This window comes from Neopsephotus bourkii, unplaced genomic scaffold (genome assembly GCF_033783945.1).
Source record: "Neopsephotus bourkii isolate Nb327-2 ecotype Australia unplaced genomic scaffold, CSIRO-AGI_Nbou_v1 NB_1740, whole genome shotgun sequence".
Lineage (NCBI taxonomy): Eukaryota > Metazoa > Chordata > Aves > Psittaciformes > Psittacidae > Neopsephotus > Neopsephotus bourkii.
In genome coordinates this window covers 208205-227994 of record NW_026902214.1, presented here as the reverse complement: position 1 = coordinate 227994, position 19790 = coordinate 208205, and the positions used below count along the sequence as shown (strand labels likewise).

The 19790-nt window shown below is 36.5% G+C and overlaps 1 protein-coding gene across 2 annotated transcripts in view; it reads right to left on the bottom strand.

Annotated features, from left to right (window-relative positions):
• HOMER1 (homer scaffold protein 1) overlaps positions 1–19790 on the bottom strand; it is a 92874-nt gene that overhangs the window by 47860 nt on the left and 25224 nt on the right. The window contains exons 2-5 of one of the 2 annotated variants that reach the window (XM_061376826.1): positions 18521–18677; positions 12635–12766; positions 7779–7871; positions 1–143 (exon numbers count right to left, since the gene is read on the bottom strand). In XM_061376826.1, coding sequence (XP_061232810.1) covers positions 1–143; positions 7779–7871; positions 12635–12766; positions 18521–18677 — 525 coding nt within the window. The remainder of the gene's footprint in view (positions 144–7778; positions 7872–12634; positions 12767–18520; positions 18678–19790) is intronic. The other variant, XM_061376828.1, reaches the window with a different exon arrangement.

The following is a 19790-nucleotide window of genomic DNA, read 5'->3' as shown; positions in this document are numbered from 1 at the left end:
CTATGGGTAAATGGCAATGCATTCTGGGTTGGTTCAGCCCTTGGTTCTGAGTTCTGCGTCACTTCTGGCATCACTCGCTCATCATCTGTCCCGTTAATACTTTCCGGCGTTAAAGGAGACTGAATATCCCCTCCAGCTGATTCCTTAAGTAAAACAAAAAACACATTAAAATTACAAACAGCCCTGCTCAGGAGATCTATGTGCATGTAAGTGCTAACTTGAATTCTCAAATGATACACAAATTTAAGTAGCATTGCTGAAAGGTTCAGCCTCCCAGCATCTCTCAGGACAATATTTCATCACATGAATTTAATTTTAGAAGTAGTTTATCAACATAACATTCACATTATCTTGTACAAAACACAACTGACCTATGAATTATTTGCAAGTATTCTTGTATTGCTCATTACAGCTCTCTCTCTCTCTCTTACCTGGTATTACATTCTGCCTTCATCCTGCTACACAGTGCATGACTACTGACCAGGATTCTTGTCTCTTATTTTATATTCTAACATGGTGAAACAAACAATTCTAATATTTGTTTCAAAATCTTTTATATTGTTTATTAACCAAAGTGAACATGAGAAGCGCCATTGGTGGTGCATCCACTGTTTCACAAATGAGCCACCTGTAAAGAACGCTTGTTCAGCGAAGCCCCTGAGAAAGTTTCACAGGCACATTAGCCTGGCTTAGCTCTTGCTGGCTGTGGTATTATCTGTGAAGGAGAACAACCCAGCTACACTCAGACAGCTTCCACTACTGCTATGTAACTGTACACCTGAAAAACTTAATGGTTGCCTCCCAGCAAAGGGCACTCCTGGGGATTTAACCATGCTTCACCACTCCAATATGTACATTTGTGTTTTGGCCAACAAACACCATTTGCTAATTTCTAGCCACTGAAAAGTGTTTATTTTTATTCAAAGTACAGCCTTGTAGCCTACATTCTAGGTTAGCACATTATAGGTTTTTCAGTCCCTGCATGTGGTTTTAGTGTTTTCTTTCCTATTCTATTCTTTTTCAAGTAATGGGTTTTGCAGGAGATCAGAGAGTCACATAAGCTAAGCAGCTCATCTCAATTTTCAAATGTCTTAGCAGGCTTTCAGTAACCAAGTGACAACATTTAACTCTGAAATATAAGAGCTTCGTGAATAGAGTTCAATGAATGTCACAGAGGGGTGTCTATACAGCAGAGGACTGGTTGAATTACAGAGTTTCCGTAAGTTAAACATCTTCACACAGCCTTCTACCACCTGCATAGGGACTAGATAAACTGCTATGTAATGCTATTAAGCTTAAGCACAAGTAGTCCCTGAAGTTGAGAGCTCCTCTCCGCAGCTCTTTAACACTCTGCATAGGAAACTGAAGAACAGCAATCTCAGATGGAATTGCAAAGTATCTGAAGGTCATCATGATCATACAAGATCAGGGTTTAATTTTGAACCTCCACTTGTAGCCTTTAGCTAGTTTAAAAGGATTAAGCTTTCTGAAAGCCAATACTGAAGCCAATCCTCCATCTGTAGGACATGTTGTCCTTGACTTTGAGACTTAATTAGGTGGAAAAACTCAGTTCTTTGAAAGAAAGTAAGATCATCACTTTCCACATCTTTCTGGAGTCCCTCAACCAAAAAACGTTGTTGTTCAATGTTTTCATTGCACTTTAAATTACATTAAACCTTTACAGCACAACAATTGTCAAAATTTTGCATTTATTCTGCCATATTTTTCACACAGTGAGAGATACATATCTGACTCTACAATGTGAATTAGTGGTTGATACATTTTAATACTGACTTCAAGTTATATTGTATTTAGCATTCATGAACATGCACCAGTGTCTCCATTCTACACCTTATTAAATTCTTACTGATTAAAAAGCAAAAATAATTAGCTTACACTGATTTAATTCCACAGATAAAAGCCATTATTTATAATATAAATGTAGGGGGTTTATGATATGAATGAAAATTGTTACCTACTTTCAGAAAGCTTGTTATTTTACACTCAAAACTATTATCTTAAGTGTTAATACTTTAAAAGTCAACACTTTTACAGAACAATATTACTGAAGTGAAACTGAAATGAAATTAAGTGTGAAAAGAGAGCAGTAAGCAAGATAACCCTGCAAACAAATTTACTACACAAATTATATGGTTTTGCCTATTATTATCCTTCACAGGATAGACATTTGACAAACAATTTCCACTGACATTAAATAAAAGGCATTATGGACCCATTAGTTTCTCTTATTTCCTCCTCCCAAACTACACTAGCTATTCTGAAAAAAACGTATGTCTCTACAAAAAACCCACACTCTACAAAATCTAGATGGCTTGTATCTTTAAGTTAAAATTCCTGCACCACCATTATTAGATACATAAAGCCAGAGCCTACTTATTAAAATGTTTTGAGTATGAATACATAAAAATTATTTCAGTAGGAGAAAAACAAATGTGCAAGTTCCAGCTAGGCTTATTTTTCTGTACAGCACTGTCACAGACTTCTAATTTGAATGCAATTGAAGTGAAAAACGTTAATGCAGACAATCATAGTCCATGTAATACCTAAGGGTTCACTGCCTGCAAATTCACGAGGGGTTGATTTTGTATGTACAAGAGAAGCATCAGATTCTAGAATGTGTTTCTTCCACCAGTAATACAGGTTAATTAGTGCTCTCACACATTCACAACTATCCTTGCCTGATAAATAATTTATGTGCAATGAAATACAATGAAGCTGACTACAAATAAAGCACCAAAGACAACAGAAAGCCACTCACACTGGACAATTATTTACAAATGTTTAAAAATAATGTGCTCCCATTTTCTATTAATCAGAGGAAAAGAATTTTAGAAACATTTTTGTGAGATGTTCATATGTAATGAAGTTTTTATTCCATACCACTGTAGTTTCACACATCCACTCCAGACTTCACAGAGCTGGGGAAGAAACTGCGGTCAGCTTGAGAAGAGATTTTCATCCTTCCCTTCTAGCTGGGATAGCAGGTTAATTTAGTTCTAACACTCAACTGTACAGACACAATATTGAAAAACACAGCTCTTAAACTGAAAATGAGAAGTCTTCCTATAAATCAGTGATGTATTTTAATGCCTGATAATTCCCAGTCATGACAGTTACAAATAGGCTTTTCATACATTTGAGAAGAAAGGAGTAACAGCTCTCCTGTGGTACCACTGTTGTATCATATATGGGTTTTCTGGAGAATATTGAACTTTAAGTCACTCACCAGTCCTGGGCTTACACATGCTCTTGAGGATTAGTATTTTCCCACATGATGAGTAGGCAAGACATGAGAATCTGGCTCAGGTATATTTTGCTATTTAAGAGTTTGTCAGAGATCTGCACTGTCTAATGGAGCTCTGACCCTACTAATTGGGTATACAGGACTCCAGTGATGCCAAGCAGTGTAAAAATGACAGTGCACACAGTATATAAACTAAATATAACATAGGGGAATTCATCAAAAGATGCCCCAATTTTAAAATCTTACAAACAAAATGAATACACTCACAAGAGCCTCTACAGTAAAACAAGGGACTTCACATTACAGACCAAGCCACCTTTTAATTATGACTAAATAGAGAACAGAATAGAAGGAGCAGATCATTCTAAAATCATGAACACACCAATTCCACCTTGCATTCCTACTACATATTATACTCCTTTCTCATAAAGTATTTCATACACTTCCCTGGCATTGCTGTTCTTCATGGTGCTTCTCTGTTCAGTACTGCCTGGCAATGGTGTAAGTCTGCCAGCTACTGATTTAGGTACAATAACAATTATAAGAAATGTTTGTTCCAGCATAGAAATGCTTGTTCCAGCATAGAAATGCACATAACATCCCAGAAAGTTACTTTTTCAACAAGCTTTCTAAGCAAATTCTGTACTTCTACAAAGAAAAAGCCAACAGGTTTTTTTTGCCGTGACCATTTTGCCAAAACCAACCCAATTCTTGCACTAAAAAATTACGTGATTCTACAACTTTTCAGGCACCAGCTATTGCTTATAGTCTGCATAAAAAGGGATCAAAATTGCAGACAAGACTATTTTGAGTAAATTAGTCACCACACAATTTCAAATATTAACAGAAGTCTTAATCTGAAAAGACCAGGGTTAAAAGCAATATCTGAGGGCAGATTCTCGCTTGGAGAAAACGAACTGAGGTTCAAAACTCCATTTGGTTACAAGACTGGTAAGGTGAGACTACAGACCACACAAACTGCTCTATTTGGTTCTACACTTTCACCCAGTTAATTTTAAAAATAAAAACAAAACAACCCAAAACCAAAACAACAAGGTGGGGGAATACACACACAGTTTTCAGGCTATTGCTTCCTGTGAGCTCACTGAACTCCAGGTCTAAGTGTTGCTTTTAGTGCACAGGCAAGTTTGTAACTGAAAATAGACTATGGGTGGCTTGTCACTGTAACATCCGTAAGTTCCTGATCTAAGCAAATTAATTCCCTATATTACAAGACGGGTCTGGGAAATAGGAGGTGGCACAGCAGGAGAACCAGTATTTTAGTTTCATATAAATAAGGGAAGAGCATTGCAAAGTTTTATTACCTAAGGCTGAGTTGAAGGGACACCAGATGGGGGTACCTATGTGCATAGGTGGCCTCAGAAGTAAAACAGACAGCCTCCAGACATATCAGATAAAGTGTGTACTATTATATGAATCCATCTTCAGGTTCAAAGTACAAGTTCTGACACAGAAACAATGTGCTACTCATTTCAAGAAAGCACCATGCATGTGGTAGGACTTTACACAGCAATATCTCTCTCTTAATTTGTTGGTCCAGGCCACCATCTTTCTGTGGACAAGTGAACTTCTTTTTATATTTAAGGTAAATGGTGATTTTATATATTATCTAATATTCTGGGAAAATAAAGCAAAGCCTGTTGGTAAACAGGAAGAGAACAGGCAGTATTAAAGAAACAGTAAGAATGCAGAGTTTAGAATTAGCAGCATTATAGCTTAGCGGAAAAGGAACTCCTACTATTGAGTAAACAGAAATACAGCTATGTATTGTTTTCTTTCTACTATGTGTTACATACACACAAAAGCCAAAGAATACATGCCATCAGATGAAATAGAATATCCAAAAAATACTCAAATGAGAACTATAACTTCTGGGCCATTGAGGCATCTTTCTGGTGGAAATACCTAGAAAAACAGTACCAGTGTTTTGCTAAAGCTTCTAACACCTTAGAGAAGCAGCCTAACTTCAGTGGACCTCAGACAGGATTATTCTTAAGTTTTAGGATGGCTAATTCGAGCAAGTACTTGAACTACAAACACATATTCTATTTCTGAGATACTTTTATTATGCTGTTTTATATTTCTTTCCAATTTCACAATTTTTTGCAGAACATTCAGAATTGAAACTCACACATACCAGTTGTATTTGCAATGAACAGCAAACGCCCTACACAGGGTTTTGTTATGCTATTAGTTGTTGTAGAGATATTTTAATAAAGGTCAATCTGCAGGGACATACTGAATGCAGAAAAAAGCACATGTACTTTTTCTCTTTTAAAACTGTGTAGCAGAGGGGGTGGCCAATGTACCATACCTGGTACTTTAATTAACTGATAAATAATAAGAGCATTTATTTTAGAGCAGTACCAAGAGAAATAAAACTTTTTTTTTTTTGACATGTATGTTCTGCCAGTCTCCAGAGAGGAGAGCGACCGACACTTGTAGCTAACTGGGTTACCATTATATAACTCACTACTCGTACGCTACCTCCCAGTGCCTTTCCTGTCAAAGCTTCCTAAAAAAGCCAGGCTCCTGTGAAGTCTTAACTAGCCCCTGAAAACGTCTCCCTTCTTCCTCTTTTACTCTCCCTCTCTGTAAAGGATCATAAGGCAAAAGATAAAGAAGAGCTGTAAATGACTGAGAAAGGCAACACCTGAATTATCTGCCTTGCAGCCAGTCTTTGGCAGCTGGTCAAAATGACAGCAAGTGGTCCTCTGAATGGCTCAAGGGTCCTGCTTTCCCTTTCTGCTGTCAAGCACCCATCTTCCCCCAGTCATAAACCTCTCTGAATGAGCCCCAGTGCCATGAAGTGCTACAGTCTGCTATGAAGCCATCATCTTTCATCTGCTCCGAAGTTCCTGATTTAAGTCCCTTCTCTCTGAAGAAGTAATGAGAAAATTTGAGTATGTGAAGAACACTATGCTGATGTGCCGGCACTTGCACTAACTGTATCTTTCTGAATAATATGCTAACTTACCAACACAGGAATAATTTTACATTCAGGACTTCTCTTGACTTTTCACTAAGTGTGTAGTAATTAAATTGCAGCTCTGAATACGCATTACAGAATCACTCAAGGTAACATTTCTGTAACTGCCTACAGTATAAAATGTTAGGTTCCATGTATAAAAAGGAAATCTATCCAGAATACTAATAATACTAATAGCTCATATATTTTAAGAGAAAGGTTTAACCATAGGCAGCTGCCAGATGAAAGCATCATGTCCCTGAGTAAGTAGTTCAAGTTTATGTCCAAACCAAACACTAAGTCGCTCCATTCTACTATGTTGGATTTACCTTCTGAGTCTAGAATATTAATAAACATGTCAGAAGAGAAGCAGAGTAATTGTTTTGCCTATAATATTGAGTAACTAGAGGCCTAGCTGAAGCACTTCACTGTTTCTAAAGCCAAGTATGTATTAGGTTGTAACACTGAAATACCTGCTTCCATTACCTCTGTGTTTATTTATGGAATTTATCAGAAAGTGAGATACAGCCAAGGAAACTAATAAAAAAGGCCTTACTTTTCGCCTATTACAGCAATGCAAGCAGCTTGTCATTAACAGCAAAGCCAACCTAGTACTTGGGCAAAATGCCTACTGGAAAACAACAGGATGTTGGTTCATTGGGTGTATTCTTGTGGTTTCCACTGACTTCTCTTGGAAGTACACCAAATGTAGCTTTCTGGTGGCAATAAAACTGTTTGTACAGTATGTTACAAATTGCCTGCCATCTTTGTTCCATCAAAGATCAGGAGCATATTACTGCGTAAAGCACCCAAGAGATGCACTGATTCAATGAATTAAGACTCCCCAGAAAAAAGACTCAGCTGCTTTAATCCTACTCAACTCAGTAACCCCTGCTGTAGTTTTAAAGCTGCTTTATCCTCCGAGGGAAGGAATTACCCTTGTCTTCGCTATAGCTTAAAACAAAGCAAATAGCTACACACACAGACAGAAGCACTGGAGAGGAAGGGAGAGCAAGACTATGGGGGCATAAAAGCCCCATGCAATTGCTTTGTTTCAAAGCAAATTCAACACACTGCACAATACTACACAGTAGGAAATAAAAATAGCTTGGTGTTTTAACTTCAATTTTTGTTGTAATAATTCTTCTGTAAATTTTGTCCTTTACAAAAAAGTCCTTTACAAAAGTCATGAAGTTTTATAGATACAGTATGGAACAAACACAAAAGGTGCTCACTATACTTACATAACTGCTCACCATGCTTACTCATTTTCTGGGTAAAGCTCAAAGAGAGGAATGGGAGTAAACAAAAGGCAAATGTTATCTTAAAACGACTCCCCCTGACACTTTTGTAGAGTATGTTAAATGTATTCTTAGACTTCTTGACACTTCCAGCTGACTGTTGAGAGTATTCACGGTAACTGAGAAGTATCCCATCCAATTTTAATACAACATCTGTGTGTAAGATACAATACAGTAAGGACAGATATGAAGTACAATGATTCAATCAGGCAACAAGACTCACTTGAGAGGGTGTACTTGTTAGCTCCATCTTTTCTTGGGATTTTTCCTTTGCTAGTCTTGCAGCTTCTTTGAATTCCTGAAATTTTTCAGCAAACTGAAGGTACATATGTTTTTTTTTAAAAAAAAGGAAAAAAGAGAAAGAGTAGGCGTGAAGTAGTACTTTACATGCAGAACAGAATGCTGCACTTAACATTTTACAAAGTCAAATTCTGTCAGTAGAACTTTTTAGTTTTCTCCTTATTACATACTCATTTAAGTGAGTTCCACAGTGATATAACTTCCAGACATAATGCACACTGTTTGTATGTCATGAAAATTATGATGTAATGAAGTTTGATCTGTTGCTCATGTTAAAAAACCTCACCTCAGACATGGCTAATAAAAAAGCTGCCTTACACATGTGCTTTCAGATTTAGGTTTTACTCCCGTCCTGACAATAAATGATCTGGTTTAAAGCCTCCTGAGGTCATTATTAGCCTAGTGTTTCCAAGGGCTTCATTCTTTCATGACTTAAGTACTGATTTTTTTTTTTCCCCAGATTTTAACAGCATTCATAATTTCAACAGCTGTTTAGGGAAGCAACAACAGGAACATTGAGTCAAGCTCAATTCTCGATTGCTTATTCGTATCAATCCAGTTAAAGAACAGATTCACTGAACTAAACACTTCTATATACTAAGTTCAAGAATTGCATATTGAACTGCCATATGAAGCTTGATTTCTGTGGTGCTGGTACCTCTTCCAATAAACAGCTGTATCAGCCATTTGGAAAAATATTCACCCTTAAACTTGAGAGATTAAATCATTTTAGTAAGAATGGGGGTTAATTTCTCTGGCTAGAGGAAAGTTTTGCTTCATAAATCTCAGCCTGATATTATACTAATTGCTATAAAATCCAAGCATTAGTTTTTGTTTCTTACTGCTTTTATACAGAACATTATCTTCTTACGAACAGCTTAAGACTGAAATGATTCTGCAAAAACACTAGAAGCTTCACCAACAGCTTCTAAAACTCCCTAGCAGCAGTATCCAAAGAAATTCATTTGCACTCTATGTATTTAGAAGGCATGAAGGCTACCCTTTGTGTGACGCAATCTTCCCAGTTTTCTTCAATCATAACTTCACTTGCCATGCAAGACCTAAAGAACCTTATTGTCTTTAAACTTCTGGTAGGCTACTAGTATTTGAGGAAAAATAATTTCTCTCCATTCGTATGCTACATTTCACCTGTCAGGTTACTTAAAAGCATGCATTTCCTCAAAGTCTAATCCAGCATCAAAAACTGGCTCAGAACAGATGACAAAATTGGCAACAGATCACCAGAACTAGATGATACTTATTTAGAGACTTGTACATAGACCTCGAAATCTGATGGGTAATCTATTTGTTAAATCAGCTTTAAGAGCAGAGGACTGATGAATGGAAAACATGATGCTGAGGTTTAGAATAAATGGCTGAACACAGAGAATGCAGTAAATATTATTTTCTGTATCACAATGGTAGAAACTGTAAAAAAATATTTAAGACAGACAAATGGATGCTGTTCTAAGAAGAGCCAACATGACTAATGTAGTGGAAATTTTCACAAATTTACTGGAACTTCTTGAGACAGCCAGGTGATGTATAATAGCAATCTCTTGATAAAATTCCTGAATAATGAAGATGAGATCTCACAGTATGAAAGGAAAAATTTCCTGAAGGATCAGTATTTTAAGGAAAAGATAACAAATTGTACAGGGAGATTACAGGAGGCCTTTACAACTATTTCTAATGGCATTTTTCCCATTTAACATATCCTTAAATTATAAAGAATAAAACAGATCAACTAATTCAAAGGGGAAAGACAGACAGCAAACCTGAAAAGAGTATTTCTTATTACACATCAATATACTATCTAAAGCAGAGATGTATATTCTCAGTGACAAAGTCATCTCTTTTTTTTTTCTGAAAATCATGGAATATTCTGTTCTTCCTACTGCACAGCGAGAGGGACTCTGTTACAAATCCTGTGAAAGGAATATTCTTTGACACAGAAAACATATCACAGACTGCTGATGGAACAATCTGTAGGTGAATTTTTGGTCTTACTTATTGAGAAAAGGTCTAAAAAAGACAAATCAATTTCATATAAAGCCAGTATACAATAAAATTAAAATATCTGAGTGCCATTATTTTTCTATCAGATAATCTCACTCCACTAATTATCAATCACAATAATTGCACAAAAAGAGGTTATCACTGTTGCACCCTACCCTAGTAATTAGTGTAGGAGGACAGAGGCACATGAACCAAAGTGAATATCCAGGTTATTCTATCTGCTCTGTTTATTTGCTTCATTAAAATGTTGGAATCAGTAACAGACTAGACTAATTTTTTCTTTTTTTCTTTTTTTTTTTTTTTATTGCAGGCTGCCTTTTGCTCCCTGGAACTTGAAATACTGTACTGGGGCCCAGAGACACTGCTGCAAAACAAACTGCATACAACAAGGTTGTTCACTTAAGGGTTTTGGTAAATCAAATACAGAAAAGAAGTTAAGGCAACTTTCAGAAGCAAGTTGTTTTGGAACAAAATCATTAATACAAGTTATTTGTTAACCCTGTTATTAATATCCAGCAGTGCCATCAGCCCTAAATTAGATTTCATGTTCTACAGTGCTAGGTATACCAAAGAGTGCTCTGGTAAACCTGACTATGATGCCAGTGCAGAGAAATGAGTTTATAATCTGAGCAGAGAGACAAGACAAGAAAAAGAATACAGGTAAGATTTTTCTAAAGCTACATAGCAGATCCAGGATTTCCAATTCGGCTTTTCTGATTCCAACATATCTACCAACTCCAGTGACTGTAAAGAAGTTTCCTTTCTTCATCAAATATGGTTTTTAATTTTAAAATAACATAAAAAGTTTTACCTTCATGAATTTTAATAGTAACAATCAGCAATTTCAATTCACATGAATAGTGAGATATCATAATATACTAAGGCATCATATTAAGATATAATAGAAGAGGAACAATGTGCTGAAAAGGTCTTGAAGATTCATTACCATAAGCTCCAGGAAAGGTCTGTGACTTGGCTCTTTTCTCAACAGATTTGCGTATTCTTTGTAAAACACAGCAATCTGAGTAACTACTAACCAAAAGTGTATTTGGGATAAAATATTTACTGTAGCTTTTCAGGTATTTTTTTCAAGAGCAATATAGTTTTAAGGCAAAGCCATACTTAAAACTCTTAGACATCCGTTTGAAGGCAGTATAGAATAGGACTGTAATTAAGAAGGCAGGCAGAACCACATGGGGAGAGCACGAAAAGAGTCAAGGAAAGGACAGATAAAAAAAAAAAAACAATAAATATTTTCACTGGCAAAGATAACCTAGCGTTTAAAGTCAGTCAGACACAGTATGCATGACTACCTTATGATACTTTGCCTCCAAAGAAGCATTCTGTGGTAAAGGAAAACAAGTTAGTCAACAGAATAAGGTAAAGTAAATTAGACTTTATGCTAAATCCATTGAAATATTGAGAAATGTTATTACTACATTGGCAAGCAAGTGCCTCTAGGACATACAAACCAGTATCAGTGACAAAGTTTCCAAGTTCACTGATGCAATGACAGGCACACAAAAGCACACATGGTATTAGTATCATCCAAAATTTCCTGTATTTGTGTTACTTTGTGGAAATGAAAGCTATCTGATTATGAAGGGAAAAAAAACTTACAAGTGTAATATTTGTCCAAAAAAAAAAGTATTGGCTCTTATTTTAAGGTTTTACTAACAGGTTTATGCTTATCCTTGGTTAGTGGCAATTTCTCAAAAGGGTAGGTATGAATTTTCATTTTGGGTGGGGTTTGGTTTGTTTTTTTGTTTTGTTTTGTTGGGGGATTTTTGTTTTGTTTTGTGATGGGGTTTTTGGTTGGATTTTTTTGTTTTGGTTTCTTTTTATATAATAAGCCAATCACTATTTCTTACTTAAATCTGTACTATGCATTCCTTTTATTACACTTGGGTTTCCAGACCTTTTGTATACTTCAAAGATGAAAATTCTCTGGTAAATATAATAAATGTTCCTAAAGTGAACTGAAATTCCTCATCTGGATAAAAATTGACACTGGCTTGTACAGACTGACCTACTGCATTAGTACTAAGAGCAATAGGTAATGTGCTCTGGGGAACTATACCATCAGTTTGAGAAACAGGGGTTACTCCTTTCCTTGGAGTAAGTACCTCCCTCTGCACAAGTACAGCAGAAAAAAACCCTCATGGATGGCACAGAGTTTCTTTGGTAAACATTCCAACTTTTGCATTCCAATAAGAAAATGTAGTTGCCTTTTACACTGAATATATTTCACACTAGCTTTATTTTAAGCCTGCAGATGTTGAAATATCTGTAATTTAATGCACTACATAGTAGGAAAGTGAATGTGGTTTAAAAGGAAAAAATGCATCTGAAGACTATCAGCATTTCCATAGGAGCTCTAAATACAGAAGAAAAGCTGAACTGTTTAGTCCTTTAAATTCTGTCATGAAAAACTGTAACGGAAAAACAACTTCAGAAAAAAGAGAAAACTAACAAATCAGTAATTAGGAAGAGTTAGCAACATTCATTGTGTTGGCTTACATCTCCCACCTTCCTTCCATCAATTAAAAGAAAATTTGCAGGTATCACACTTTGTCTTGTCTTTTTACATTATAGGAATCAATACAGAACATTTTTTGCAAATTATTTTTTAATAACACCAACAGTAAAATTATTTTTAAATAACAACAGTAGTGAGCACTGACTTGACATACACTGAGCAGGAATCAGGTATTCTTCATCTGCCTAGCTAGCTGAACAGTTGCCACTGATCATACTTACTTTTGAAAGATGATGTTCAGATGAAAATCCCAAGCCATAGACCGTATTTGCCCTGCTGTCTGCCCACTGACCAAACTTCTGGGATGTTTTAGTAAATGTCATGTTGGGGGTGATGGTGCTATTTATTATTGCCTGAAAAAACAGTAACGGTTGTAAGAGAAAGGTTGTTTTTTTATTCAAAGACTACTTAAAATTAAAAAAGCCAACACTGTAGTCAAGTATCTGTGTATACTGAATGAGACACACACTGTGAACTAAGGGAGCAGTTTTCTAATTCAATGACAGCTAAAATTACAAAAGCATATTTTCACATAGGTTCTGTAAAAACAGCAAAAGCTGCAAGCAGTCATATAACAGATAGCAGGTCTAAAAGAAGAGCTTTAAAGCATCTGCATAAGCTAATGAGATCAGAATAGAACTGGCAAAGTCCATTTTTGTCTCACAAGTGTATTTCCTTGTCCACTAAGGAAATGCCTCTCAAGCTGCAGTGTAAACAGCACTATTGCATTCCCCCACCCCCTCTGCATATGCAGTTCTCACTGGAAAATACACAATAAAACAATGAGGACAATTTCTTTTTAAGTTTCTGTACTAAAAGAATCTAGTTTTCCTTTATATACACAGGCATGCCTAACAGTGACAGGGTCATACACCAACTACAGAAGAAGAGCTGCTCTTAGAATTATTTTTCTTCTCTAGTTCTTGTTTATACGGGATGGCAGAAGCACATCCTCCAGCATACAACTTCTGCTAATGTAAACAAAATAGTCAACTACTAGATGATATGCTGGTTCGACTAAAAGCAGCTAAAGTTTTGACAGATTTCAACAGTATTTCCATCACATTGAAGTTTGTAGAAGTATTCAAGGCCGGGCTGGATGGATCATGAAGAAACTCGGTTTAGTGGAAGGGTGGAACTACATTATCTTCAAGGTTCCTTCTAACCGAAACCACTTGAGGATCCTGTGGTATATTACTCTAAATCTACAACACAGAACTGTCCAGCTGACTTAAATTATGTCAGTATAGAGTTTGGTGGAAACTCAGAACAGAGCTGTGCAAATTCACTTAATGATCCATCTCTCTTGCTGTGGCAGCTGTCAGGAGTAATGTGCTGGAAATCAAATATCCTGTGGACAGTGTATAAAACAGTATTCCTCCCAACTCAAGCTCTAGCTATGTTGTCTAGCTTGCTTAAGCCCTAGGTTCCACCCATTGCTAATTAATTTGAATATGCATTACAGATTTCACTGTGTGCATTATGTCATGGATGTAACTTCCTTAATGCAGAAGATGACTCTGAGATTAGGGACTTATGCCCTGCAAGCAACAGGCACGTTACAAGCTTGCAGGACTAGCATTTGCTGCAGTGACAATGGCATATCTGGTTGCGAATTAAAAAAACCATGGAGCAAGAAACCCTGGGGAACCAACCAGCTTTTAGCTGAGACTGGTCACTGATTCAAACTGACCACATGGCTGGCTGCACAAAAGAGAACCCAAAACAAGCTGCCTTGACCAGAACGGGCTATATGTTTTGACAGCAGTCTACATTTAGGCTGGGTTACAATGACTGTCAACTTGCTTCCTTGCAATGGAAAAAGGCTGGGGAAAAAAAACAAACCAACTTTTTAAAAATAGTTGTAGTAGTTAATGAGAAAGGGTTGCTGTGATTCTTTCCTTTATTTTCCAGAAGAGAAAAACCAGGAGGCTCCACTCCAGCAGACAATATTAGTCCAAAGACAGCAAGTTTCTCACTGGGAAAACTAAATTCAGATGCCAGTGATATAAAAAAAAGTATTTTTTCATTAGACTTACCAATTCCACAAAGAAATAAGGCTTTCAGTCCTCTCTGAATTAAAAGCATTAGTATGCTGGATCCCTCACGTGCTCAACTAATTATGCTTTTAAAAAGTGCAGTGCTATAGAATACTACAGATGTAGTCAGTTTCAGCTACTTCTAGAAAACTCTAGGCATGAACCCTTCATATCTTCATCTGAAATATTAAACACTTATTTTTTAAATTAAAATTTACAATTAAGCCTGTCTTGCCTACTCAAATAGGTACTACTTTAACTGTTCCCTTCTATGCCAGATTTCACTATACAGTTACCAGTATAACAAGTGTCAAATATTTCATCAACTTTGAAGAATGTTATTAGTATACATGCACAAGAACATCTTTAAACCAGAACAGAGTCAATCTGACAGGCATTCAGCTTTTGAAGAAAACTGATCTTGTTATCTTTAGATTTTGTTGGAATTATAAAACAGTTTTCATGTTTTCCTTTCATATTAGTTTAGCTATGAGAAAATAGGGCATGTGTCTCAGCTGTTCATTTTACTGACTGCAAACTCAACAGCTGCAAGATATACAGCAGTGGTCAAATATGATTTTTATCTTGTGCTAAAATTGATAGTGTTGATAATTGAGACACACAGTATTTTTTTTAACTTCTTCAAAGGAAGACCACTGAAGACCTGTGCATACAGGCCTTACTTACAGCCTGTATTTAGCATTAAACAGGTTATCACTTCAACGAGTGACTGGTTTATTTTACAACAGTCATTAAAATGCAAAGATCATCAACTGCAGTAACACTGATAGGAGATTTGACTCAGAAATCATATATACAAAGCTCATGGAACCTACAGACTGGAAAACTTCTCTTTTACAGAATTTTCTCTTGCTTTAGATAGGCACACATTATTAGGGTTTTTTTTTCCTACCTTGCACCTGTGAAAAAATTACCAGAGCATTAACTAATACTGCATGAAGCACATTACTTAATCTTCTTTCTGAGTGACTGCCTGAGACTGAACAAAAAAGATAGTAGGATTCTGGGAATAATGCTACTGTCTGTCTGCAGCATTACTGGGGAAATAATGGAAGCTTCCTTCCATCACCTAGTAGGAGTACTAAACCACATTTTTCCAAGGAGCTATGAAATGACTATGTAATAAAGGAGAACTGAAAGCCTTAGCAACTGCTTAATGCTGTCATGTCATATTGTATGAGAAATTTTACTTTTCAGGCTTTCTCTTGATTCTTGGAGTGGTGGGAGAAGAAGGCTGCATGGCCCCGAATTCTATCAGATTTTTTGTATCAGGAGCTCCCTGCTATAGGCAAAAAGGGATTCAAATATTCTGTGTGACTATAAAATTTGGCATGTACACACACCATGCCTTATGGTTCTGGAACGTTTTCTGGAGTCAAGTTAGACGGAGCTGCATCTTCTCTTGTGAAAGGTATTTTAAGAGAAGACTGTAGCATCAGAAAACATTACACAGAATGCATTAAAAATAAGCAGAACTTACTTCTATTGGACCTATCTTGTCTGCATCTTGTTCACAAACCCACTGATACAGAGTAAGGGGGGAAAAAAACAACAACAACGAAACAAACAAAAACACACAAAAAAAACCACCTTTCTCAAAATACACCAAAGAGCCCCACAAACAAATTCAAATACAAATCTGCAATGTACAATAGCATCCTTCAGAGGTAACTGAAGAGCATGTCTTAAAAATGTCCTGTTTTCAACAAGAGAGATTTAATAACTTTCAGACAACTAGTAGGGAATTTAAATTTAATCCAGGAATCCTACTGAAACCCACTCACCTAAAGAGAGAGAGGAGTGTGAGAAAGAAATAGGATTATCACTCAAATCTAATGTATCTCTCTCTCAAACTTTCCTTACTGCAGTGTAATAGAACACTCGTGTGAGTTCCCATCACTTCCTGACTTAATGTGCAGTACCTGCACTGCTGTAACTGAGCAGCCACATTGATGCCATTCTCTCCACCACACAGACCCACGGCGTACTGTAAATGCCACTAGCACCAACGTATACAATAAAACCTGGTTGGACCTAGTCCCTCCAAAGAAGGGGCATGACAGCTTCAAACCCACTATGGGTTGACAGGAGTTTTTGGCCACTGGTAATGTTTATTTGAGGCATTTTCAATGTAAAATTTGTCCCTCAAAAGCCCACAAAAGCATCTTTATTAAGTTTCATTTAAAAACTTAAAATGGAGAATTAAATTGTATAGCTTATGTCTGCCCAAATAACAATATAAGTCATTGCAAGCTTGGAAGCCAACAGTGTTACTGGCACCCAGCTGTATGCCATGTAAAAGAGACACTTGTCTAGATGTACTCCTATCTTAGAAGTGCTTTATCTTTACATTTAGCCCTTTGTACATACTATACTGCATATGTGCAGACATGTTACAAAAAGATGGGGTCTCAATAAAAAAAAAGAAAAATAATAATTTCAGAATTATGCTTAAAACTGCCTTAAAATTCTTCCATGGGTCCCCCTGCTATATATCTGTGTGTTTCAGAGCACTGTTGTGTTGTCTAAAACAATGGTTCTTAATCTTGACTGGGATCATAGGTCTTAGTCAGACATCTAACACTTGGATGAAAACATTATTAGGACTGCAGCAATCACAGAGAGAGTAAATAAAAGTGATAGACTGCATTACCAATATACCTTGCCAACAGTACTGTGATTGTAAAGGAAATGCTGCAATAGATAAAAGAACAAACAAGTAGATGAACAATTGCTTGACAATTTAACTCAGCAGCCACTTTGTAGGAGTTGCAGCACTGGTCAAAGGTAGAGGAACACCAGTGGGTACCAGAATCAGGATTTTGTAAACTGCATATCAGTTAAGGTACTACAGATTAAGACCGGTAGTCTTGATTTCTTGATTTGGAGCATTTAGCTCCAATCCCAAAGTCTTTATTTGCAAAAAGTCACACAAAGATATTTTAATTATTTGACAGAACTAAAAGACTCATTTGAAGGAAGACTGGGAAGTGAAGAAACAAACTAAGATTTAGATTTGGAAGAATGATGGCAGGCTGTGATATTAGAGTCTCTGTCATTTAAAGTAGTATAATATACAGATCTTTGACTATGCAATCTACTTCTATATACTCCTTTATGACAGAAATTCTCCTTCCTCGTTTAAAACAGCAATACTCTGGATATTTTTAAAAACAACTTTCAATAAACAGCCACAAAATCTCTGTGACTATTGCTACGCTCTAATGGAAGTATTTCACTCCAAACATCATGAACTGATGCATCTCCAGATGCTGCGAATGAAAGTCTCCTGACAAGATTACAACTTTTGATTATATTCTGTATATCTTCAATGCCCTTACTGCAGAGCTTTTCTGATACACTGTTTGTAAAGTTACTGGTTTTATACCTACTTGGGATAGAAATCAAGGAACAGTCACATACTTTCCCCATGTCAAATTAATTTCCTAGACAAGGTTTGTTATGTCAACAGCTCAACATATTACCTTCTTAAGTAAAACAATCAAACAAACAAACACGCTTTCCCCCCAAAACACAAGCTGAAACCAACTGACTTTTAGCAAAAGCTTACCATGGAGAGCTTTATTAGGAAGGAATCCTCACATTCTATACAGCACAAATTGGAAGATTACATAACAAAGGATTTACTAAGTGATTATGGGCACTGAACAGATGTCCTTCATAATGCTGAAGCCAATGATATTGATAGAACTTTATATGTGGGGATGAAAGGAGATGAACAAAGGCTTTTGTAACCCTACTTGTACTTTCCAGTGCATCTCACAGGGAATGTGTTTTTCAACTGCTCATAATATTAAGTAACTGGTCATCCCTTAAATTCAGCAGAAAGTAAATATGAACACACAGAAAATAGCGTTTTCAAACAAACACTCAGAACATGCAATGAAGTAATGTTACCATTTTAACATGTCAGTAATCTGTTACTCAGGTAATGACAGCGCATTTGAAAAGATACATGAAGAACATCAATCTAGAAAATAAATTAAAAAATGATGAAGCAAACAAGTTTTCAAAAATAAAACTTACCTTTGCACCATCCAAACTGATTATCCTGTAGACATTCCTTGTGCTGTCATAGAAGTAGGACACAGTAACAGCATGCTTGCTGGTGGGAACCCAGTTCTTCTTAGTGTTTGGATCAATCTGGAAGACATGAGCTCGGGTGCTGAAGATAGGTTGTTCCCTGAAGGATAAAGTAAAAGTAATGAATCTAATTTGTATATAATATCATTGCACAGAAGTAATCTGACAGCTGTGCCCACTGGGATGTCCACATTTCATTTTGCATGCTCATTTCTTTCCTAAGAGCATCTGTATGTGTTGCTGCATAGAGCAAGTAACTACATTTACATATGCAAGCAAACTGAAAGCCTTCTAACACAAAAATCAGCACCCAGCTCTACAGTCAGATAAAGACAGACATCTCTAATACGGATTCAGCCCTTTCCCATCATCTTTCTCAAGCCTTCACCCTCCATATCTATACCTTTAAACTAACTGGCACTAAAGTTACATCATTACAGTGCAAAAGGTGGATGACTTTAAACCCCAATCTTTTCTAAAATCTCGTAATACTCTATTCTTCTAATCAATTTCAGGGCATAATCTGAAACTAAACTGTCCAATTCAATGCAATTGCTCTAAAACTAACATTAATTATGGCCAAGAACATGTATTGTGAAACCCTCACTCTTCAGATCTTCACAAGCTGAACATTTTCATAGCAACACCAAGTATGCGTAACATACATAGCACAAAGTCAACTGCTTAGCAAATTAAACTACCTACCATACTTTAGAATTTACAGCTTCACAGAAATCTACAAATACTTTAGTGTAACTGAAATGGTTTTCAGCTTAAATTTAGCTACATTAGAGAGAGAGACAAAGGGATTGCTGTAATCTTCAAAGAATGCTGTTATCAAACCCAAGTACCGGAACTTTGATTTAACTTTTTAGTTTTTTGGATTCTCTTTGTTTTCTCCATTTCCAGGATGTAAAGAAACTCTCCTTGACCTTATTTTCAGTTCTGGTGTCCTCAACATAAAGAGGACATGGAACTGTTAGAGCAAGTCCTGAGGAGGACCACTAGGATGATCAGGGGACTGGAGCACCTCCTGTATGAAGATAGGCTGAGAAAGTTGAGGCTGTTCAGCATGGAGAAGAGAAGGCTGCGTGGAGACCTCACAGCATCCTTCCACTATCTGAAGGGAGACTATAAGGATGCCGGAGAGGGACTCTTCATTAGGCACTGTTGTGACTGGACAAAGGGTAATGGGTTCAAACTTAAACATGGG